The following is a 25,220-nucleotide window of genomic DNA, read 5'->3' on the forward strand; positions in this document are numbered from 1 at the left end:
TGTGGCAAGCACTCGCATGGTGTGTTGTGATGTCCTGCTGGCCTTTGTTGATTAAAAATTAACATTTTATATTTTGCTTTTGTATTTCCACAATTTGCTTATGGCTAGACCTGGCTATTCTCTGAGCTGCAAACACATGCAGCGTGCAGACACAGAGAACAACACTGCACAAAGGTAGCTAGAGATTTATTGCTTTGTCTGTCAAGAACAGCTGACAGTCTCCATCATACCAGGAAGTCACACATACATATGGATAGATTTTAATAGTAATATTGTTTTCACTTTTATATTTGCACAAGATTTGTTACACAAAAAAAATCGCAAAAGCATCTAAAGGCTGACAGAGTTTTGTCTAAATTGAAATCATGCAGTACTGTAAACCTACATTTTGTCAGATCTGGACGTAAGAACAGATTTTGTTTTGAGCAATGTGTGATTTAGACATATATACGAAATTTCGGTTTGTTTTATACTTGTAAGAATATAAACTTTTTCAGAACTTTTTATAGAAGGTTTTCAAGTCTGCCTTTGAATACTATGAAAAAAAGAAACAAAAGAGTGTTTTTAGGCTTAGCAAAAATTATTATGATGATTCTGTTTATATTACTGGATTTGTTTTCATGGTCTTTTGATTATGAAGATGGGAATTACACTTTAAATGAATGTAAAAAATGAAAGTCAGTTATAGAGAATCAGTGATGTGCACAAATTATTCTATGACTTCCATAGAAACATATAATCACATTATCAGATAATGTACTTGGGAGTGCATTTTTTCTGGGATAGCCTCCTATCTAATGTGATTTGCTATAAACACAAAATGAAATTGAGATAAAGGATTCAATCAACTGAACGTATTATACAGTACATGTGTTTTATTTTAGCCGAAGTGCTGAATTCACTCACAAGCATAGTTTTCCAAAATTTAAAAACATAATTTGTTAGTCCTGGTAAGTTCAACTGTCTCGGTATTTAGGGGATAAGTTACTGCTAGGCATATCATATTCATAAGAGCAACACAGATTTTCACTATAGTTATCTGGAAGTTTCTTTTACATAATTAGTATTCTTTAAGATGTTGCTTTATTTTTCTATACACTAAGGTTTTTAGAGCCAGTTAAGGAGATTGTTAAAGCATGTTCTAAGAGTACTTCTAGCTCTTTTGACTTTTTATGTTGATGTTTTGTTCCTTGTTCAAGTACAATTTTTCCTTGCCCTTGTGCAAGTTTTCTTGCATACTTTTTGTACTGAATCCTGCCTGTTCCTGATTAAGCTCTGGATTTCCTGACTTTTTGCCTACTTACACTGAGTCATCTCTCTCTCAGTGCAAAGGTTGTTTTTTCACAATTCACTGCCTGCATTTAAGTGCTAGTGGTAACCTAGTGCCTGAGGCTTAACCAGCTATATCTGTATTTAGACAAGCCACCAAACTTTATAGGAGCGAGCAGTATTCTGCAGGCATTATAATTAAGTTAAAGGTCAAACAACAATCAGTGTATATTGTTGTGTCATGTCAAATGATAAGCTGAAACCAGAGGTGTGGTGTTCACTCTGAGGGCAAACACCTTAGGGTGTTTCTGTTATTGCTTGACAGCCCAATCTTCATGCTGCTACCCATACCAATTCAATATTGAATCCCAAAAGTTGAAGAAGGCAGTGCACACATGGCTTACAAAGCAACTGAATGTTTATTTTTATGAAGGTAAGCAAAAAGTGAAAAGCAGGGCATGGGAACATACAGTATACAGTACTGGTGAATTATACACTTTTCAGTTCTGTATTACCATTGTATGCATCTTAATGACCATATTGCACACACTTTGGATTTCTTTATTAAAATTGATCATGGATAGCTTTGACAGTCAGACAAAGCCCTTTTCAGAAGTATCAAATTAATATTCATTAGGAGAATTCACTAATGTTTGGCCACACTTCCTATTTTAGTTCATTTTGTTATCAATGGTCTGCATGTTCAATTAATAGATTGATAGATTTCACAGATTTTCCTCTCTAATTTATGTTACATATGGGAGACTGAGGAGTTCAGTTTGTAACTGCATTTTGCACCTGTTTCTAACACTTTCTATTAATAAACTATATTTCCTGCACACGTGTTTTAAATGACATGCTAAAAAACAAATTCTTTACAATAGACAAAGGTCCCAACAGTGTGAGCCCAAGGGCGTAAAGAAACCTCCTATTCTAGATGAGAACTACAGGTCCCAGAATTCAACGTTTCTTACTGTCAGTTTTAAAATAGATTAGCCCTGTGCCTTGGCACTATTGTTAGTACTCCTGTCTCATAGCTCCAGGTCCAGAATCCCTGATCAGTCACTGCATTTCTGAACTGTGCCCATTCTAACCAAGGTTTCAAGGGTTTTCTTCATTTTCCTACAATAACCCAAATTGTCTGAACTGGTATGAGTGAGTGTGGGAGTGTGCCTAAGCATACCCTGTGATGGATTAGCTCCCTATCTGTGGTTGGTCTTATACCAGTCCTTCTAGGACAGACTCTGGCACCACAATACTATGGAATAAGCAGGATCAGAAAATGGATGGATTGTTTTATAAAAAATATTACTACTCTCTGCCCCTCTTCAATATCAGAGATGGTTTCATTTACCTTACCTTTCCTCAGTCAAAACTAGATAAAATATTAGTCTTTTTAGTTGCCTGACATAACAGACTGCTTAGCTTTTAGTGTTACACAAGTAGGACTTTGTACGAAAACAGACTTTGGAAGCCAATGAGGAAAGGTGTCTGACAACTGTGGAGACACAGAGCTGTATCTAGGCTCCAATGACAGGCTTGATATCTGTGTGAATTTTGCTCATTCTCACAGTATGTGTGTAGGATTTCTAGTTATTTTGATTTTCTTACACCTTCCAAAACACATGCATACTAGACTTATTGGAAACTCAAAACTGATTTAGTAAGAGTGAGTGTGGGTAAGCATGCAATGTGATCGACTGGCATTCTAGCCTCAGTTTCCACCTTGCGATCAGAGGCACTTTGATTGGTTAAAGCTGTTCACAATTGTGAACTTAAAATTGAGCGATGAGAGAATTATTAAAAAAAACTGATCTGACACTCAGTCAAATACTTCATATGTACACAAGCCACAAATAAAAGATCAATCAGCTGAAGGTGTGTATATTAACAAAACACTCAGATCTGATTTTGTCATCACTGGTGACTGTTTAGAATGTTAAAAAAAGTGGATTGTGGTTTGAGAATATGTTCCTAGAATTGCATTTTGACATGTTTTGGCCCATTTCCATTCATGGTTACACATAATGCTAAATAGGGCACATGTGCTTATCCAAACAGCTTACATCCATTTGTGTTTGACACTTTATTGTGTTGGTTATGTTTCTGAAAAACATATTGAAATGCTTTACTAGCCAAGTGTGAATTCATAACATCTCATTTAACGGCTACTTTCTTTTTTTACTCTTTTGCGAATCATAATAACATCTGGCGTGTTCTCCAGGGACTCCTGATGTTGACAGGGCACAAATGTACAAAAGCATCAGCAGCTGTGGATTCTTTACCATTAACTTTCAGAGTGTATAGTAAGAGGCAGAAAGTAGGGCTTGGACTTGCTTGTGGGCTTCTTTGTTTATTTGTCACCATTGAGCACCCTCTAAAGTGTTTGTGCCTAACAGGTGAAGTGGGAGTACGGTAATGTAGTGTGCTCTGGGCAGCAGTCCAGGTTTTTAGTGGCTCTTGTTATGATGTTGCAGATCCAAAAATAGATGCAGTGTTTAATTGCAATCATCATTTCTTTTGTCTTTTAAATTTCTTTGAACATTTCTTTTCGTAGTTGATATGAAAACTGTGAATTGTGAATTTCCCCTTGGGATTGATAAAGTATCTATCTATCTATCTATCTATCTATCTATCTATCTATCTATCTATCTATCTATCTATCTATCTATCTATCTATCTATCTATCTATCTATCTATCTATCTATCTATCTATCTATCTATCTATCTATCTATCTATCTATCTATCTATCTATCTATCTATCTATCTATCTATCTATCTATCTATCTATCTATCTATCTAAAAATGGCCACATTTTTATCTTTGCATAACCTCTGAATCTTCCATTGCATGTAGACGTACTTGGTTCAGATACTTTAGTTTATTTAGAATAGCAGTGCCATTTATATTGCAGACCAACTACATTTGTATGTAATGAGCATCTTTTGAAACATTGCTTCATTTATTATGCTAAACGTAATAGTTTTTATTGTAACATTGACTCCACTCCACTTTTACTTGAGCAATGGTTTATTTCTGATAAACAAAAATGCTGGCAGAGAAAGGGAGAAACACAAACACAGCTGGTTCATAGCAAGTGTCACCACAAAAGTAGGAATCAGGATAAATTTCAGACTCACTAACCACAAAAATGAAACATGTTACACTCGTATTTCTTAGTATTAGCTTCTTCTTGGGGTGGCATGGTGGCACAGTGGTAGCGCTGCTGCCTCGCAGTAAGGGGACCCGGATTTGCTCCCCGGGTTCTCCCTGTGTGGAGTTTGCATGTTCTCCCCGTGTCTGCGTGGGTTTCCTCCCACAGTCCAAAGACATGCAGGTTAGGTGGATTGGCGATCCTAAATTGTCCCTATTGTGTGCTTGGTGTGTGGGGGTGTGTGCGTGTGTGTGTCCTGCGGTGGGCTGGTGCCCTGCCTGGGATTTGTTCCTCCCTTGCACCCTGTGTTGGCTGGGATTGGCTCCAGCAGACACTCGTGACCCTGTATTAGGATATAGCAGGTTGGATAATGGATGGATGGATGGAACATCTGCTTGACAGAAATACCAGTGTGATAAAAGATAAACATAAACGTGAGGTGCATCAGTACAAAACAAAATAGGAGTGAATATCCTAATCTCAAAGTAATACAAAATGAGGCTCATTTCCATGCATTTCCTTTTATGAATGCAGAAAGTGAGTCTTAAGCTACTATCTCTATTAAGCACATTCTGGGGTCTAATGCCCTAGCACCAATAACATACAAGGTGGAAGCCTTAGTATGCCCACATACCTAAACTGTAACTCACTCTGTGACCTTACCTTTCCATCAATAAATTGTATAATTTGGGACATTGTAAATAAGTTAGAGAAATATTTCACAATGTTTTTTTTTACAGAACATGAAATACATATTATGCCTTATTTAGCAGTAAAAATGAATTCAGTGTTTACATATTTTAAAGCAGGAGTAAGAATAGCTCTTTAGTACTAGGCCTGATGCAACATTTGTGCGATTTCAAAAGTGGAACTCAGAGAGGTTAAGCACATTATATACAAACTGTCAATCAACATATTGTTAAGTTCATAATATCAGGCAGTTACCTGATAACAAGAAAGCTACAAGTGTGGCTTTAATTCACCAGAAGACAAATAAATTGATCAGAGTAATTTAAAAACCATTATGTCTTACCACTGTCCTATTATGCAAAGCATAATAGTAAAAATACAAATGTTATTTTACTTTTATATATAAGCTCTGCTTTTTCGTGAAAGGACATATGTGTGGCAGACTGACTGGCAGGATGACGCTCGACCTCTTGCTGCATCCAAACAGTGCCATGCTTTGCACTTACACCTAATGCAGCTGCATTGTTCTTATGTGTGAGTGGGCATTTCTTGTGGGGAGTGCTTCTGTTCTCTTTCTCCAATGTAGAACCCTCATCCTCATCTGAGTACACCTCTGTTATAGCACGTCTTTATTTGAAAACAGCAGTGTCAGATCGGGGGGAGTGTGAACGTGACTGAGAGAATAAAACTGAATAAAAAAAAAAAACGTTAACCTTTACAAGTACCATAAATTTACACTGGCTGTTACAGACTCAAATCAAATGTATGTTTTTTTATTGTACAATAGTAACAATAAAAGCAGCTCACTACTCAAAACAGTAAGTCTGAGAAGCGGCCAGAATCAAACCCACGACCTCTTGATTACGAGTCAGCAGTTCTTACCAATGCACCACCCAAGTGGTTGTGTCAGCATTGTACCCTTACCTGATTTCTTTTTCTTTGGTTATATTCTTGAATAAAAGTGCACTCGTTTTGTTATATGTGTACCTTTTGTAAAAGTGTTTATTTGATATTTGGACTTCAGTCTTTACACATTATACAATTCATGTCAAAGTTTTGTCGTTAGTACTATAACATGAAAAAGGTTTCTATTTTAGGCATGTGCTCAACATTTCCTGCATTTCTCACATTTCCTGTCATCCTACATTTACATAGATCATTGTAGACATGAAACACACATGAAACGCATGTGTTCCAAGTAACGATATATTATTTACCCTATACAACTCCAGGCACCTCACACCCAGATAAACAAGACTTGAGGTGAGAGAACGTTTTTCCCCCCGAGTTGAGCTGTGGTGGTGGGGGGGATGGGATAGAAGGCTGCTTGTGCTGATCGACATATTTACAAAACAAAAAACGCTAATGGAGAGGTGCAAAGGAATTTAAGGTGGCCCGGGGTTACGAGTTTTTTCGTAGGCTTCAGGGATTCTAGTGTTAAATGTAGACCTGCATTTTTAGGGAAAACTGGGCCCAAAAAGTAGGATTCATGACAGCAGCCAGGCTAGTCTCAAATTCAAAAGGCAGGCTTACTGTGTGCCCAGGCCCAAAAATGGGGCAAATATCCAAAGGAAAGAGGGAAAAAAATAATATGAAAAAAATCACATAAATATGAACAGTACCTTAAACAACTGCATAGGTCAAAAGGCAGTAAATCCAGTCATGAAAAATCAAAAATTACAGAAATCCAAAAACAAAGATGCTCTGCTGAAGATCTCTTTTCATCTTAAGCTTAAGCACTGCAGTGGCAATTACCCCAAATGCCTAATTAGGGCAACCCCCCATCTCCTTAGGTTCTACATACCAAAGACAGGGAAAAAAATGTAAAATTAAATATATACTTAACATAAAACACAACAGCAAAATTAATAAACAATACAGTATCAATAAAAACTATTATATTGAATACATAGATACAAAGACAAAACACAAACAAAAATAACATAAAATGAAAGTTTATATGTAAAGAGTAGCAAAAAGATAAAATAGCCAAATAATATACTTGAGCTTATGTAATAACTCTGGCTGTACAATAACACTCATCTTTCAAAATGTGCTACTGTATTGTAAAACTTATTAAGTACTAATTAAAGAGATACTAAGCTCTGACTAATTTCTGTAACACATTGGTGAGACTGCATTTGAAGTGTACAAGTCTCAGTGCCACGATCAAAAAAAACAAAAACAAACTGAAACAAAACATGATGTCATGCAGAAAAGAGCAACCAAAATGTATCCATGAACTAAATGGCATACTTTAATCTGAACTTGTTTAGTCTAGAAGAGAAGTAACTAAATGGGGAAGCAATCCTTCTATCTTAAAGGCTTACAGTAGATAAAGATGATCCAGCAAAATACCTTCTGTTAAATGGTGAGTCTTGTAGTTAAGGACACCAGTGGAAATTAAGGGGAAATGCAATCAACATGGAAGCCAAGAAGCACATCTTCACAGAAAGAACAATCAGAATAATCTACTGGCCAGGCATCATTCAGTAGATGTTGAGATGTATATACATGTCTTATCAGAAGAAGTGACTCAACCTGCCAATTTCACATCCATACATGATAAAGGTGGTTTCCTTTCTGCATTAAGGTGATACATATTATGATTTTGTTTGTATATTTGAGTGTAAATAGTGACAGAGCAATCTTGTAGTTTCAAGGGGCAAATGAAGACAATATTCAAAAAGGCATTTAAAGCTCATTCCACAAATGATAACCAAAATACAAACCAAAATCATAAGTTGTAAATCCTCCCTTAATCACAATCAAGGAAACTCTAAATAATAGTTTTTTCAGTAGTGACATCACAAGTTTTAAACCATTTGACTAGCCAATGAGGTTATTGCCATAATAACATAGTGGTACTCATGTAAAATACTCCACAAAATAGTTGAACCCATAGAAAAGCAACAAATAAAATATGAAAAAGATAACAATATGAACAAAAGAAATAAAAATAATAGTTTAAAAATTAAAGTTAACATATTCCTGATAATATGCATAATAAAACAGCAACAAGCTGAAGGAAAGCATGAATAAGTAAACCATCTTGTTGCTCCAGAAAATCTAACAGACAACCCATCAGGGAACTAATACAATAAGTATTCCCATGCAGATATAGTCACATCTTTGTGGTGAAATAGCATTGTAGAAACTGAGAAATAGCTTCTATGTAGGATGCCTCAAGTCCCAGATACAAATATCTGCTGGGATACCTGGGCCAAGAACCATACAAAAAAAAAAGGGGGAAAAACTGTTTACTTAATTATATTAATGTAGATAGGCATGCCATATATATAGCTACATCAAATAAGAGCAATGCTCAGCTTACAAAAAGCCACGTGAACACAATTTTCATGATTACCACAGCTGTCTACTGTACTTTTTATGCACATTGTTAAACCAGGTCAAATGCAGATGTGGGTAAGGTTATTTTTTTCTTTGTGATTAGCTTATTGTTCAGATTATTATCTGACACAAGTCACAGTTCACATGCATTAGCAGATATTCATAATTAAAAGTACACAGTTGAAATTTATAGACTGTCCTTAGTTTTTTTTGTTTTTTTTTTGTATCTTTAGAATTGTCATTTCAAATATTGATAGTAACGTAGGTTCTCATATAGAAAGAAATAGGAGGCACCAAATGCTGAGAATTTGAGAGATTCAGTATTTAATGGAACAAGTTGGTTTTGGCCAAGTAATCCATGTGTTTTGAAGCTGTGCCAAAATCATAAATACCATAGACACAAAAGAACCTCAGACCTGGTTCTAGATTTAACCTTCAACGTTTGGTACCTCACACCAGCCAAAAGAATAGGCACACCCCTCAAAGCTCCTTAAAGCATTGGAGTATATGCATTAATAAATACTACGATTATGATTTTTGCTGTTTTGATAATTTAATTGACATTATCTAAATAAATGGATGTTTATGTATGTATATTAGTCAGACAAACTGTTTTAAAATTATTCAGTGTATCTGACAGTAAGAAAATATCACAATGCATTTAATTTGAAGATAAGTAAAAATCAAATCCATTGAGCAGGAGATCTGTGACTCAGTCTGGGAGAAGTTAGTGGCAAAAGGTAGGAGGTGAATAAAGAAACTGAGGATGTTTCATGTTTCCTATGGCAGGCAGATAGTCCTGAAGACATGCACAGCTGGATCAAGGCTATCAGTACAGCACTGCAGCAGTTCCGTGGTCCTGTGAAGGTGAGTAGTGAGGATGGGGAGGGTGATGTATATGATGTGTTAGTGTCAATGCTTAACTATGTTCCACGTTTTAGAATCAGTGTTTGGGATCCTTTATTACTGCTGGTATTCCATACAAATAGTCTTATGGCAAAAGGTTTTGTTTCAACCAGTTTGTGGTTTTAATTTGACTAATTAAACAAGCTGTTATTTTCCAGTTTCTGAGTTTTAGGGTAAATGTAGAAATTACAAAACTATGTTTGGTGAATTTTATTAGAATGTACCAAGCATGTACAGTATGTATCTTACACTGGATAATTTATAGCTTTTTTTAACTTGGTTTTTGGGATTTTCATCATTAGGTTTTTCATTCTGCTTTTACAAGTGTTCTGATTATACTGTATAATCCATTACTTACTAATGAGTACATTAGGGGGCCTAATGCTTAAGTAGTTTATGCTTTCTGCAGCATTGAATGTGGTTTGGTGAGTGTCTGCTTTGCTGGTTGTTAATTGTCATTGTTAGGATACAATTAGGGGAGCAGACTAAATAAAAAAATACAAATTAGTAGGAAAACAACAAAAAAGCATTAAAGCTATAGTAAAATACAAAAAGTTCCTAATTCCTTATAATCATGCTGCTCTTCTGAATGCAGAATAAGAGAAGAACAAATAAAAAGACTACCAATTAAATTAAATAATTTGGAAATTAAAATGACTGTGAAATTGGTTGTTATAAAAACCTGCAGCCACATAGGTTTCCCAGGATAGAGTATGACAATCACATTGACTATTTTAATCAGTCAAACTGCCAGTTTGCTTGAGGAGACGTTTTAGTAGGCTTTAAACATCTTCTTATATGAAGCAATTAAGGACTAGCTGACAGTCTGTGTATAGAAATTGGAACTGCTGCTTACATGATAGAGCTGAAAGCAAGAAAAATGGCACAGAATCTAGAAACCCCTGTGTGAAAGGCCAAACATGAGCAGATTACCCAATGAATCAGCTCATGCTAGTAAATGAAATGTAGTATGAAAGTTCAGGTTCATTGTGGAGTAAATAATGATCTTATAATATTAAAAACCCTCTGTGCAAATTTATAAGTTGTAATTTGCCAAATTTTAAATTAAAACTACAACAAAATTCAGTAGTAATCTGACGGAAAAAATTGTTATCATGTGAGAGTATTTTATTGAGAATGGATCTAAAAATTACCCTGAAAATTCTTCCTTCCATCTGTCTGTTTTCTACACACAATTCTATTGGGTTAGGGTCACTGGGGAGGAAGAGATGTAATATAGCAACAATGGATACATATAATGATCCAGTCCAGAAGGAATAAACAAATAAAAACAAAAATTGCTAAGTTTAACTTAACTATTTTATGGTTATAAATTATTAAACTATTTTTTGAATATTATGAATTCATTTGTGAGGTATTTTAAAATGTAGCCATCCAGTTTTCAATTTCTTCACTGTCTACTATAGCTACATGCCCAAGCATGTGTCGTACAATATTTTAGAAGGCCTGGAAGGTCGTGGGTGAGTGGTTGGCTTAAATCAACTTAACTCAGACTTGCAGGTTTATTTTTCAGAAATGACTTTTTTTCCTATCTTTCAGCTTTATAAAGTTACACTACAGTAAGCATTACTGAACAAGTAAGCATAATTTAAGTAATGCCATCTTTCATATCAAATTCAACTTAAACACCACTCCCAGTTTTCTTGGAGAGTTCTGAAATCAGATATCCTACTATGTAGTTGTCACTCAAAGATACTGAAACATCTGAAAAGTTCACAGAGGCCCAGCAAGACTAACTTAAGGACAACATTAATACATGAATAAGCTCTTGCCAAATTCTAAAGAATCTTTTGCCAGTTGCTCAGATTTAAACTGAATAGGGCAGGGGTAGGCAATGTCGGTCCTGGTGAGCCGCAGTGGCTACAGGTTTTCATTCCAACCCAATTGCTTAATTAGAAACCAATCATTGCCAATCTCAGACCTTATTTAATTTTATGGCTTGTTACTCTGTGCAATGTAAGGCTCTTATATCTTAGATTTTTTTTCCTTTCCAAGGATATCATCCAAATGATTTGAAGCCTAAAACAGATCATTTTCAGTCTGTCACATTTTTCTATTAAGTGTTTTATTAAATCAAACAGTGCATGATGAACACACACAGATGTAATTGGAAAAAAGCTAGCTGGAGAACTGCTGGCTGTTTTGTCTTTTACATCTTATTGCTAATAAGGAGCAATTAAAACACTGAATGCAGCAGTTTAAGATTGAAATAAGCAATTAAGGTTGGAGAACCTTAACAAGCAAGACCACTAAAATGAAGCATCAAAATGTCACTTAAGCAATATATGCTTCATCAGCAACAATTGAGTTCTCGTTAAGGAACTGGGTTGGAACAAAAACCTGTAGCCACTGCGGCTCACCAGGACCGACATTGCCTACCCCTGGAATAGGGTATCCATTTCCCACTGTGTTATAGTGGGTGTATTAGGATTTTTCTAGTTAAATAAGATAGGGTGATTAATGAGCAAAGCAGCATAAGATAGCAAAAAAATTCCAGTTATACTCTGAATACTGCTGACAGGTGGAGAAAGATTTTTTACCCATATGATGTTTGTTCAGATTAAGGTCACTGTTCCTTTGTGTTATAAAAGGTGACTAAAGGAAGTTGCTGTCAGGATGGGTACTGAGCCATTAACAATTCTGCACCCGGACCTTCAATATATGCAGGGCTACAAGACAACCTGGATAAACTTGGGAAATGTCCATTAAACTGACAGAGAGAGAAATAGTTTGAGTATCGGAGCATTTTAAAACTTATGACAAAGCTAAGTTTGTGACACAAGAAATCGCTCACATTTAGGGTCCTGATCTGGTACATTTTTGATAACTTAACTCAAAATATGTGCATGTGTGTATGATGTTTTAGTTGAATTACAGCATTCTTTGCAAAAATTGATGTGCAATGTATCTTGTCAATAGCTGAGTTACATTTTTTATCTGAAATTTCAACTAAAAGGTTTGCTTGCCAGAAATGATATTAATTGGTGTTTTTTGTTTTGCTAATCTCTGGCCAGATCTTCTTGTAATGCAATTTGTGCTAGGTTTCATCTAAGGTTTCTGGAGGTCAGCTCTCCATTCCAAGAGTTGTTAACTCTAATTTGGCTCCGTCTAAGTGATATTGGGAGTTTATATATATATGAGGGTGCCCTGTGATAACCTGCTGCCTCATTCAAGGTTGGTCCCTACCTTGCATCCAATGCCAGAAGGATAGCCACTGGCTCCCCATGATCCTGAACTGGATTAGCAGGGTAAAAAATGGGTGGATGAATAGATAAAGATTATAGATCCTACGTTTACTATTAATTTGATTATCCTACATCTCTGCAGTGGTTGATGATGAATGAGTGCTATGTAAATGCTGAATGCTTACGTAGTTTTTGTTGATGTTTTATATTAATAAATTTATTTATGTGCCCTGAGCATAAATTGATCTGCAATTTTTTATGATACTTTTACCATACAATTTTCTCTGAAATTACCATGTCCCTAACAGCTATTAGTACCATTTTCCTGTGACTTACCTGTTTCTTATAGGTTATGCTTTGCCCAAGTTGCTGAATAGAAAACACTCCTGTGCTGTGGACTCTAAAAAGCACATATATTCTTTGTTTCTTGTGTATGCAATTTCCTCTTTAAGGTTTGGATAATACTGTTTTTGGTTTTACAGGAGTCATTTAGCCGCACCTTATCATTGCACAGATACAGACCCCAGAACTTCAGTAAACAAACAGGAGAGGAAAAAAAGAGCCAGATGGTTAAGTCTACTTCAACTGCCTCCTCTTGGCAGCCCTGGACACCCATCACCCCATCAAAAACCATTGGTACACCAGGGAACACAATCCTTGAAGAAGTGACTGGACAGTTCAGCTCTTTGCCCCTCCAAAGCACTCAGGATGTGGAGTCTCAAGGCAAGCGCAGACGGCACTATTCCCAGCCTGGGGAGTGCAGCGGTACCATGTTTCCTTCAACATTGGATGCTGATGGCATGAGAACCACAGATGTGTAACTGTGAAACACCACAGAGCCTCCAAGAGGCAAAGCATAGTTTTTTTATGTTTGAACTGCACTCAACTTTTAGCACAGTAGAATCGTACTAATGCCCAGCTCCAGAGATCCCTCACCAAAGTGATGAAAGTAAAAAGACCATCATTTGGGGCACATTGATTCCTTTGTGTTCCTGCTTACAGATAGTTTTGCACTAGAATCTCCCAGTTCAGCCTGCCAGTCATCCCAGTGCAACAGTGGAGTGACAAAAACTATTCACTGATGAAGCAAGGTGATATAATGAAATAATATAGCACTTCTCATCAAGTTTTGGCCTTCTTTTCCCAGAAAGTATGCTGTCTCCTCTTTTTTGTATGTGTTGTCAGGTGACTTAACTGGAAAACAGGAAGAAAATGAGCACATTTTTTCAGTATTTGGCATCCAAGGCTGGCTGGGACAATTCACTAGCTAAGCAATAATTCAAATTTTAAAATTGGTATTTGTGCCAGAATAGTTTTACTCCTACGTTGATACAGCTTGGCAGTTTGCTATTAATGTGAATATTCTAAAATTTATGTGAAGGAAATTTGGACTTTGTTTGTGTCTGAAACCAGGATTTCTCAAAAAGTCTGAGGTGAGCCACTGCTGACTGCACTAGATTTGTTATACATCTCACAGCATATGACTGGATGACACCTACAAAAAACATCTTTCCAGAAAAGACGTCGATAAGAGGTGAACAAGGTGGAACATAAGAACAGTACAATAAATCACAAGAAAACTAAGCAACTTCTAACTCTACAAGGCTAATAGAGTTCAGTGTTTCCACCTTCCTGTAGACAAATTCGTCAGTGTTCTTTGCTTGTTGTTAACATCTGCATTTTATCAGTTGTCTGTGCCTCTACAAATTCTACCTCTGCTCATGGCTCGGCCCAACTGCAAGTGGCAGTTTTATTATAACCATCATGGAGTCACACAAGCTGCTATGATTGTTAGTGGCAGGTCACCACCAGCTGACAAGCATCATTTTGTAGTGACATATCACTGGTGATGCCTGCCTGCATAATAATATGATCAACAGCAAAACTACAGAATACAGGCAAAATTCCACATTCAGAGTGCCTTTTAATAATCATTCTGTACTTTGCTTTGACATGCTCAGGGTTACAAAGAGAACCAGCAGCAGGATTTAAAGCAACCATTTCAAATGTGTCACTGCTTCCTTTTAATCAGACATTTAGGTCTCGGTTGCTTCCCATATTGGGCTGCAGCAATTTGGATGTTTACATTCAAATTCCCCCACTTCAGTTATCTGCTTATGTTCAGCATTAACATAAAAAGGTTAGTTGTGTGCCTTTAATTAGTGGTAGTCTCCTTAAGAAGAACAAGAAACATTTATGATCTGCTGGTCATAGGACTACCTATTGATAAGCCAAGTATTATATTACTCCACGTTATTACATCATTTCTCCTCCTCAGCAGCTCTGGCTGAATAGCAATTAAAAATATACATGAAAAAAACATTTTTGCTATTGAAGGCACAATAGCTGTCTTTAAGATAAGTGTTCATTAAAGTTATATTACACCTTAGAATATCAGGTGGAGACACTGTCAGTGTGATGAGCAAACTGTTAACAAGTTGGCAGTTACTTATTAGTTTGTCAAGCTGGCGGCAATGCTGCGACATGTTAGCATCCTATCTTTGTGACTCAGAATCCCAGTTTCATTAAACTTGGCAGTGGATTGTCCACAGAATTCATACATCATCAGTCTCTTTTGTGCTGAATTGTGGTCCATGAATCCCCAAGATCCACTTATATTTACCAAAATGCTTAAATAATCAAGTCAGGTGGCAAGCCACGCACTAGAGCTTATAGTCATGTTCCTCCTACACCTTCATCTTCACTGTTCTCATTGTGCCAGTCTCCAGACAGTATTAATTCCAACCAATTTCTTAATCAGAGCCAAATTTTACTTTTAATTCATATCATGGTTTAACTAATTAAATTTGCTGTTTTCCAGCACTGTCAGATTGGAAAAAATAAGGATACGTGCCTTTACTTTTTTAAGGTTTACAACAAAGGTACAAATATGGGTTGCTCTTGCTGCAATCAGTGGTTAAGGCTATACACTCATTGCTTTCCATATGTATTTCACATCAGCTTTACACAGAAGAAAATTATATTGAAGGATCGGCTTTATTGTAGACTACATTCTTTTGCAAGCATATTGATTTGTAACCAATTTTTATTCCAAATTATTCAGATGGAAAGGATCAAAAAAGTTAATGGATGGAATAAATTGACCTTCATGTAATACAATGTGGGGCAGTAATACATATTTTACAATGTCAGGTGACAAAAGCCATTTCATTAGAAAAGGTCTGCATTTAAGGCAGGAGGATTGGGCTTCTGAATGAGGAGACAAAGCATCAGCTGGACATAATAATCTGACCTACAGACTTGGACAAAAGAGTTGGAAAATTGAGGTTTCACTTTTTTCCATAAACTATCTCAGTAATAAGTGGCACGTTTGCTAGTGATGTTGTTGGAAATGTAATGTGAGTAAGATTCATGTTTACATTTACATGTAAGTTTGCTATGCTTTCCTCTCTCATTCCAAGCACATACATGTAAGTTAGATTGACTGATGACTGTAAATTGACCCATTTTGAGTATGTATATACGTCTTGTAAAAGGGTGGCATCACATTTACTGCTGGTTCTTGTCTTACATCATGTGCTGCAGCCCTGAAATTATTTTATGTGAAAAGTGAACTTGTAAAATGGTTGTTTTGCTGTCCAAATTAGAAATTTGGTACACTGTATTAATCCTTTGAAATCCTGTGAAATTTTTTTTTCACATGACTTAGGAGCAGCCATAGTACAACGCCCCAGGTTAAGGGGCTTGCTCAAGGGCCCAATGGAGTAGAATCCCTTCTGGCAGAAATAGGATTTGAACTGGCAACCTTCCAAATACGAGCACAGATCCTTAGTCTCATTGCCACCACCGTTTACTATGTTAAATAATATCCATGCATGTGAAAGTAAGAGGTAATGAGATCCCCGACTGAAGCACAACAATAAAGAGTAAGCCCATCGACTGGTTAGCAAGGATGAAAACTAGAAAATAAAATGAGGTAATGCTTCATATTAACAGAAATGAAAAACATATGAAACAAGTGTCATAAAATACAGGATTTTCTGTGTGGAATGCACAAAAAAAATCACAATCATAATCCAGCCATCTTAAAAGAATGCTTCCTTCTAAAGGGTAATCAATGTAACAGCAGCAATCATTTTGAAACTCCTCTGCCCATTTTAGTCTTGTACAGTAAGTAATCCTTGAATGTCCAGTCACTCTCAAGACCTGTGTCTTCTCATGAAAATGGGACTTTATATTCATAATGAACCGGAAACACAAACTATTGTGACAGAAACTAGCAAATGCCTCTGCAGAAATAAAAATTCATCAGATCATAGGGATGCAGTGCCATCTGCTGGTCAGAAATGCAACTGCACCTATCCATCTTCCTGATCTTTCTTTCTCTTTCTAGGTGCACAGGGTTTTTTAAGCTCAAGTTGTACTTAGCAACAAGATTTACTTTGTACCATTCAAACCCAGAGGACTACAGAAGTGGCACCACTATAAAATGAAAGATTTTGGCTTATTTGATTTTCAACAAGAATATTGCAGCTTTTAGAAAAAACAAGTATACAACGGGCACATATTAAATTCAAATGATTTCTCAATGTTGTAAATGCAATTATTGTATACATATTAAAGAATTGAAACAACACTTCTTGCTTTATTTCCAGCTTTTATTTCTGAGGCAAAAATTAAAATACAAGCTGACCTGCAATGCAGCCTTCAGATACACTGTGCTGCTGTCATCTGTAGCATTCCGTACTTTTTGAAAAATGTAAATCAACAGTGCTTTGATTCACAGTTATATTTATACTTTATGTACCCTTTTAGTCTTACATAAACACATCTTTAGACTTCAACCATTCTTATCCTTAACTGCCATAAAAATATTAGCTTAATGGAATTAGATTTATTGACGCTCATACAAATCAAACAAATAAACAACAGAAGGACAACAGTAACCATAACTGCCTAACTGCCCCCCACAAAAACACATTTAAATATATTTCTAAACTCAGCAAACATTACCTCAAATGTACAATTGTGTTAATGATGGGAACACTGGGGCTCTTTTTCAGTTTTCCACAGTTCTGACATTCTTGCTGTCCATAACCATCACCATTATATAATGACTGCAGCACAATCCCTTTATAGTACCCACTAATAACAGGTCACCCTGTTATTATGGATGCATTCACTACCAGTCAATCCAGAAAAAAAGTCCTTTTTAATAAAAAAAGACTGACAGTTCAGACTTTATAGTAACAAAATTAAAGTTTAACTTTAGATTTCAATCCTGCTTCCCAAGGTGATATGTATTTCTCCCATTTAATTCAACTTCACACTTTTGTTCACTAGTATTTTCAGTCTAAGCATAAATCAGCAACTTGGTTCCACTGTATGAGTGGCGCTTTAGTCTGCTATTCCCGTACACTTTGAATATGATATGAATTGTCAAAAGCCTGTTTATATATAGGCCAAGGGTGATATTTCCTCATCCTTAACCATGTGATCTTACTGATGAAAACATTGCTTTTGCTCTTAGACATGGAGAATGCACACAGCAGTGGTTTGGTAAGTGATTCTTTGTCACTTCAAATTTATTTCAAAAGTACTACTGGACAATCAACACACTGATCACTGTAGCTTATGAAGATCACTCACTACTATCAACCCAGGAATCTTGTGCTATTATTATTCATATAGTGAAAGGGTGTCAAAATCAGATCCTGGAGATCTACAATTGTTGAAGGTTTTCATTCTAGTCCCATTTTTTATTAGCAACCAATTACTGCTGCTAATTGAAAATACTTCCTTTTGTTTAAATTTTAATTGACTAACTTGTTTCTTTTTTTCCCTTAAAAGAGTACTCCACCCAAAAATATTTTCAGTATGTTACTTACCCCATCTGGTTTGTAGCAATGGCTGAGAAAAATGTAATCTCATGTTTTTATGCAGAATGGAGATAGCAGGGTTTCTGATATATTTAGGGGTCTATTTTCATCAATGTTGGTGAACAGCAAATAATATCAAAAAGTCCATGAAAAAATTTCACATTACTAATATCACAAAATCCATTTCAAGTTATCTAGTTGTATGTTCACAACATACCAAACAAAAAATTTGATTAGATAAACTTTATTAATCCTCTCATGAATGCAAAAGCACCACACTCAAAGAAGACTGAACATTTGAATTGCACACCCTCATCTTGTCATTACATTTATATTCCTATCCACAACTGAAATACCTTTGTATTATTTATTGTCAGTCTGTGAACCGGCACAAGTGAACTGACCCTCTGCTTGTTGAAGCTTTACCAATATGCATAAGTCTGAGGCACATAATTTCTTACTGATAAAATTTTGATTCACTTTTCTTTAACTTTTAATTTTTAGTTTTACATGTCTCTCAGTGCACACTTTTTGTTGATATTACACAAAGTTAGCTGTTAAAGATCTTTAATTCAAAAGCTTGTTGGAAACTGAACATGTTCCTTTTTTTATTCACAAGAGTCGTTTCTTGAAGTGGTTTATTTAACAATATTTTTATTAAAAAATAAATGTGTTTGGAATGTTTAGAACATAAGAGTGCACAACTTGACATGTGGATTATGTTACATGAGCAACATGAGATTTTTGTCATGGACTTTTTGATATTGTTTGCTGTTGTCCAGCTCTGGTCACCGTAGACCCTTATTACATCAGAAATGTATCCCTCTGCGTGAAAATAAGAGATTAAAAGATTTTTTTTCTGCTATCACTGCAATCCACATGGGGTAAATAATATAAAAAACATAAAATTTGAGTGGAGTATTACTTTAACCAGCAGTGAAACAATACTAAGAAGCTTCAGTTGCTTCATCAGTTGCAGCTTTATGGTAGTGGAGAAGAGAAAGCAACTGTAAAAAAAAAAAAAAAGCACAACATCTCAGCTGAAGTTTGCCAGATGGCACTTGGGAGACTGTAACGTCAGCTGGAAGAAGGCTCTTTTGTCTGAGGGGACCAAATGGAGTGCTTTGGCCATCAGACTAAATGCCATGTTTGAACATTGCAAATTATTAAAAACACACCATCCCCACTATGAAGCATGATGATGGCAGCATAGTGCTATGGGAATGCTTCTTTGCAACAACACCTGGAAGGCTTGTGAGAGCAGAGGGTAAAATGAATTCGGCAAAATACAGGGAAATTCTGGAGGCAAACCAGAAACCTGCACCTCAGGAGAAGATTTGTTTTCCATCAAGGCAACAACTCCAAGTATAAAGCCAAAGCTACACAGGAATGTCTTAAAGACAACAATGTTAATTTCCTGGAGTGGCTAAGTCAGAGTCCAGATCTAAATCCAATTGGGAACATGTGGCTGGACTTGAGAAAGGCCGTTTACCATGATTTTCATGCATCCTGACAGAGCTTGAGCAGCTTTGCAAACAAAAATGAGGAAAAGGTGCAGTGCCTAGATGTGCAAAGCTGACAGAGACCTGACCACATAGACTCAAGGGTGTCATTGTTGCCAAAGATGCTACTAAATTCTGACATGAAGAGGATGCATTCTTCTGTGATTATTTTGTGTTGTATAATTGTAATTAATTTAGACCATTTTTCAGACATCTGTTTTGACCTTGGCGTTAAAAGAGACTTTTTCTATTGATTAGTGTCAAAGAAGCCAAATTGCATTCACTAAGATTCTATACTGTGTAATAATAAAATTTAAAATCCTCCAAGGGGTGATTACTTTTTCTAATCACTGTAGCTGAGTGAACTTAAGAATAAGCACTGGTTGGTCACAGAAAGTTACAGCTGAACAGATTTGTTTGACTTCAGTTGACAAAAACAAACTCACAACCAACACATTCCATGAAATGAGTCAGCAACATGGAATCAAATTGCCCTCTTCTTGCATTCTGTCAGAAAAGATATATGTCTAGTCTCCAGGTGAAATTCTAAATTGAGTGAAGCAGGGCCTCTTACACTTTATGCATCCCCCCTGCTCCCTTAAAACCAAATCCAGCTGTAATAAGGGTCTAGAGAGAAGAAATATGAATCCCCTCACAAACTCTTCACTCCCTGAGGTTGTGATTCAAGTACCTTACTCGCCACTCTGGAAAACAGCGTGAAAAAAAAAAACATTACTAAAGTTAGTAAAATACTTTTGTGAGGATTTATGTGTGACCTGGAAATCATTTTGTTATTTCTTTGCTTTTTTCCTTGCAGAAATAAAATTTTAAAAAACTTTAAGGGATTTCCAGGCCTTGACTTCAGAGTCTGTGCTGACTACTGCAGAGCTTAAGAGCTTTAAATCAGTAATGGCACTTAAGCTGGGAGCACAGTTCAGTCAAATGAAGCGCAAAGAGATTTATGTCTAGGAAAGGGCAGGGGGTCTTACAAATCACACATAAATGATTTCCTCCAGTCTTACCAACTGTTTTCTCACAAATCACACATAAATGATTTCCTCCAGTCTTACCAACTGTTTTCTCATTTAAAGTACATCAAAGTGTCCTGCTCTTAGGTGATCCTTCAATGGCTTTGCTTTCTAACTACATTTCAGGGATTTCTTTTAATACTGACCCTTGATAAGGTTGTGAGAAGGCATGAAAACCATGATCTGAATGCTCCACATGAATGTCAGTCGTCTAACACCTACCTGACCGAAATGTAAAACAGTCTAAGCAGACAGAGAGGGCTTGATGGGGTTTACGTCTGATCAGACAAGTGGTTAACCAAATAAGCACTGTAGACATGGGCATTTTCAAATTGAAAAAAGTCCCTCAGTATAAAACATGTGGTGACCTCATTATCAAAATATCATTAAGCATTGATTAGTTCTTACAAAAGAAATAAAGTATAAATCTTAACAAATCGGTTTAGAGTTCTCTAGGTCAGCGCCATACACAACAATGCCCAGGTATTAAGAACGTAGTGAAATATGGGTCAGAAGTCATACGCAGCTCTATTATCGTAGTATTTCCCTCTACTTACCCTTTACCTGTTTTTTCGTCAAGGGTAAATGTTTGTTATCGGGTTGGTCTACTGTTGCACTTTAAGATGAACACACACATACATAGCTATACGCATATACACAGACCCTAACCACAACAGTGCCCCATGAATGACACACACATGCTGATTAACCTTTAGCACTTTAAACCACACAAGTGCTTTAAGAATAACACAGCCTGTCTACTATTGAGTGGAGCTCTCACTCGCAGCCTTAATAAACCTTGCAGCACAGAGGTAATGGCAAATCTCTGGCTGCACTAGGTGCTCAAAGAAATCTAACTTATTACTTCAATCACTCTAGACATTAAGACAAAGCATAGAAAGTTAAAAGCAGCATGGTATTTATTACAAGAATAATAATGCCATTGGAACAAAGAATAATTGAAAATAGGTACTGATAGGAAAGTCTGGATATATACTGTATAGTCTTTAGAAAAAGCTTACGGAAAAGTTACAAATGACAAGGATGAATGTCCCAGGATGGCGTTTGATTTAGCAATCGATGTTCATGATGCTTTTGTGACGACCAGTGACATCTTCGTTCATTCTTTTTCCTCCCTGCTTCCTTACTCCTTACTTCTCTACTCACTCCTCAGACGAGACATATTTATTCTAAAATTGTACCGGGGGTTTTGCAAGATGTGATTGATAGATATTCTGATTGGCTGGCTGTCAATATGAAGGTATAACTGAGAAAAAAGACATGCTTTGATTTGTCCAGAATGTAGTTCATCTGTTGTTTTGTCTTGAACAAAATATAATGGATATATAAACCAAAATGTACAGATTTTGTACCCCACAACAGCAGAATACCACTGTATTCTTATCTGAGCAATGTTTCAAATCAAAATAGATAGATAGATAGATAGATAGATACTTTATTAATCCCAGGGGGAAATTCACATATTCCAGCAGCAAAAATATTAAATTAAAGAGTAATAAAAAAAAAAAATAAAAAAAAAATGCACATAAAAAAACAGACAATAACTTGAATAATGTTCAACGTTTACCCCCTCTGGTGGAATTGAAGAGTCGCATAGTTTGGGGGAGGAATGATCTTCTCAGTCTGTCAGTGGAGCAGGACAGTGACAGCAGTCTGTCACTGAAACTGCTCCTCTGTCTGGAGATGACACTGTTTAATGGATGTAGTGGATTCTCCATAATTGATAGGAGCCTGCTGAGTGCCCGTTGCTCTGCTACGGATGTCAGACCGTCCAGCTCTATGCCAACAATAGAGCCTGCCTTCCTCACCAGTTTGTCCAGGCGTGAGGCATCCTTCTTCTTAATGCTGCCTCCCCAGCACACCACTGCGTAGAAGAGGGCACTCGCCACAACCATCTGATAGAACCTCTGCAGCATCTTACTGCAGATGTTGAAGGATGCCAGTCTTCTAAGGAAGTACAGGCGGCTCTGTCCTTTCTTGCACAGAGAATCAGTATTGGCAGTCCAGTCTAATTTATCGTCCAGCTGCACTCCTAGGTATTTATAGGTCTGCACCTCTGCACACAGTCACCTCTGATGATCACGGGGTCCATGAGGGGCCTGGGTCTCCTAAAATCCACCACCAGTTCCTTGGTTTTGCTGGTGTTCAGTTGTAGGTGGTTTAAGTCGCACCATTTAACAAAGTCTTTGATGAGGTTTCTATACTCCTCCTCCTGCCCACTCCTGATGCAGCCCACGATAGCAGTGTCGTCAGCAAACTTTTGCACGTGGCAGGACTCTGAGTTATATTGGAAGTCCGATGTATATAGGCTGAATAGGACCGGAGAAAGTACAGTCCCCTGCGGCGCTCCTGTGTTGCTGACCACAATGTCAGATCTGCAATTCCCGAGACACACATACTGAGGTCTGTTTGTTTGGCAATTTGTATAACTTTTCACAGCATATAACTAAAAAAATACTTTCTGCTTGCTAATTTAAATCTCAGGTTTTCAATCCTGCTTCAGTTCAGGGTGACAGGGAACCCGAGTCTATTCATGCTCTTGTTCCATTCCCATTCTCTTAAACATTTACAAGAAAAGCAGGAGTCTAATCCAAAGACATCATTATATAAAAATACCAAAATTCAAAGTGTTAATCAGAAATCAAGGTAAAAAAATTGCCAAGACATATCCTTCTAAAACGACTTAATTACTAAATAAATGTGCTATAAGGTTTTTGGAAACAAATCATGAAACCTGGATGCCAGGGCTGACATGCCATCATTTAAACAAACAGTGAACAGAAGTGATCAAAGCACATTGAAACCCACCCTGGTTTAATGAAAACACTCAAGCTCTTAAATTAGAGTGTCAAAAACTGGAGCGCAGATGGAGAACAACAAAGCTACATGTCTTTCAAATTGCATGGATAGAGAATGTTAAAAATATAAAAAGCTCTCTTTAAAGCTCACGCAGAATACTATTCTACAATAATAGATAATAATAATATAAATCCTTGGGTACTGTTTAGAACAGTGGTTAAATTAACAAATGGGAATTCAGATCTACAGAGCAAAATACCAACAGATATTAGCAGTACATACTTCATGAACTTCTTTAATGAGAAAAGTAAAACTATAAGATCCCAGCCCTCAGCATCACAGTACAAACAACATACTAGCTTGCATTGCATGGAGCACTTTAGAAATTTTAATCCTGTAACTGAGCAGGAAGTCTTAACTTTAATTTCTAAAATGAAGCCCACTACTTGTTCCCTAGACCCATTTCAAATTTACCCTTTCTCTCTAAAATACTAGAAAAAATAGTCACCAATCAGCTTCAGTCACACCCTACACATTTCAATTTATTTGAGAAATTCCAGTCTGGTTTCTGCACTGGTCATAGTACAGAAATGGCACTAATGCGTGTTGTAAATGACATTCTGATATCCTCTGATGAAGGAAACTCCACTGTAATTATGTTTTTTAGACTTAAGTGCAGCATTTGACACCATCAACCATTCTATTTTACTGCATAGGCTACAAAATTATGTTGGGCTTACAGGCACTGTGCTTGCTTGGTTTAGTTCTTATTTATCAAATCAATTCCAATACATAGAGAAATGTGCTGACAGTACTCCATCATTATACACAGAAGTGAGATATGGTGTCCCACAGGGCTCAGTACTGGGACCTTTACTATTTTCACTTTACATGCCTCCCCTGGGATCTCTCATTAGGAAACATAATGTTAATTTTCATTCGTATGCAGATGACACCTAGTTATACCTTTCTTTTAGATCAAATGAAGTTTCTCCAATGTTGTCTTTAATTAGTTATGTTAATGAATTAAAGGAGTGGATGGATGAGAACTACATGTCTTTAAATACAGATAAAACAGAGATGTTAATTATTGGAGGGAATAACACTAATCACAACAATATTTTGTCATCATTTAACTCAGTTGGAATCCCCATTAATTTCACTGAATCAGCCCAAAATCTAGGAGTTATCTTTGACTCTAGCATGTCATTTAAAGCGCATATTACAAAGTTGTCCAAATCATGTTTCTTCCATCTTAAAAATGTTAGGAAATTAAGGCGCTTTCTAAATAAGCAGGATTCTGAGAAATTAATTCATGCATTTATTTCTAGTAGGATTGACTACTGCAATGTGGTGTTCACTGGATGTTCAAATTGTTCTTTATACAGCTTCCAGTTAATCCAAAATGCTGCTGCAAGAATTATTATAGGAACAAGAAAATATGAACACATAA

At 36.4% G+C, this 25,220-nt stretch overlaps 1 protein-coding gene across 1 annotated transcript in view; it reads left to right on the top strand.

Annotated features, from left to right (window-relative positions):
* plekha2 (pleckstrin homology domain containing A2) overlaps positions 1-17,172 on the top strand; it is a 115,693-nt gene extending 98,521 nt beyond the window's left edge. Inside the window, exons 11-13 of the mRNA XM_051922790.1 lie at positions 9,255-9,332; positions 13,060-15,252; positions 15,447-17,172. Coding sequence (XP_051778750.1) covers positions 9,255-9,332; positions 13,060-13,398 — 417 coding nt within the window. The 3' untranslated portion in view covers positions 13,399-15,252; positions 15,447-17,172. The remainder of the gene's footprint in view (positions 1-9,254; positions 9,333-13,059; positions 15,253-15,446) is intronic.
* The last annotated feature ends 8,048 nt before the right edge of the window (positions 17,173-25,220 follow it).

This window comes from Erpetoichthys calabaricus, chromosome 1 (assembly GCF_900747795.2).
Source record: "Erpetoichthys calabaricus chromosome 1, fErpCal1.3, whole genome shotgun sequence".
Lineage (NCBI taxonomy): Eukaryota > Metazoa > Chordata > Cladistia > Polypteriformes > Polypteridae > Erpetoichthys > Erpetoichthys calabaricus.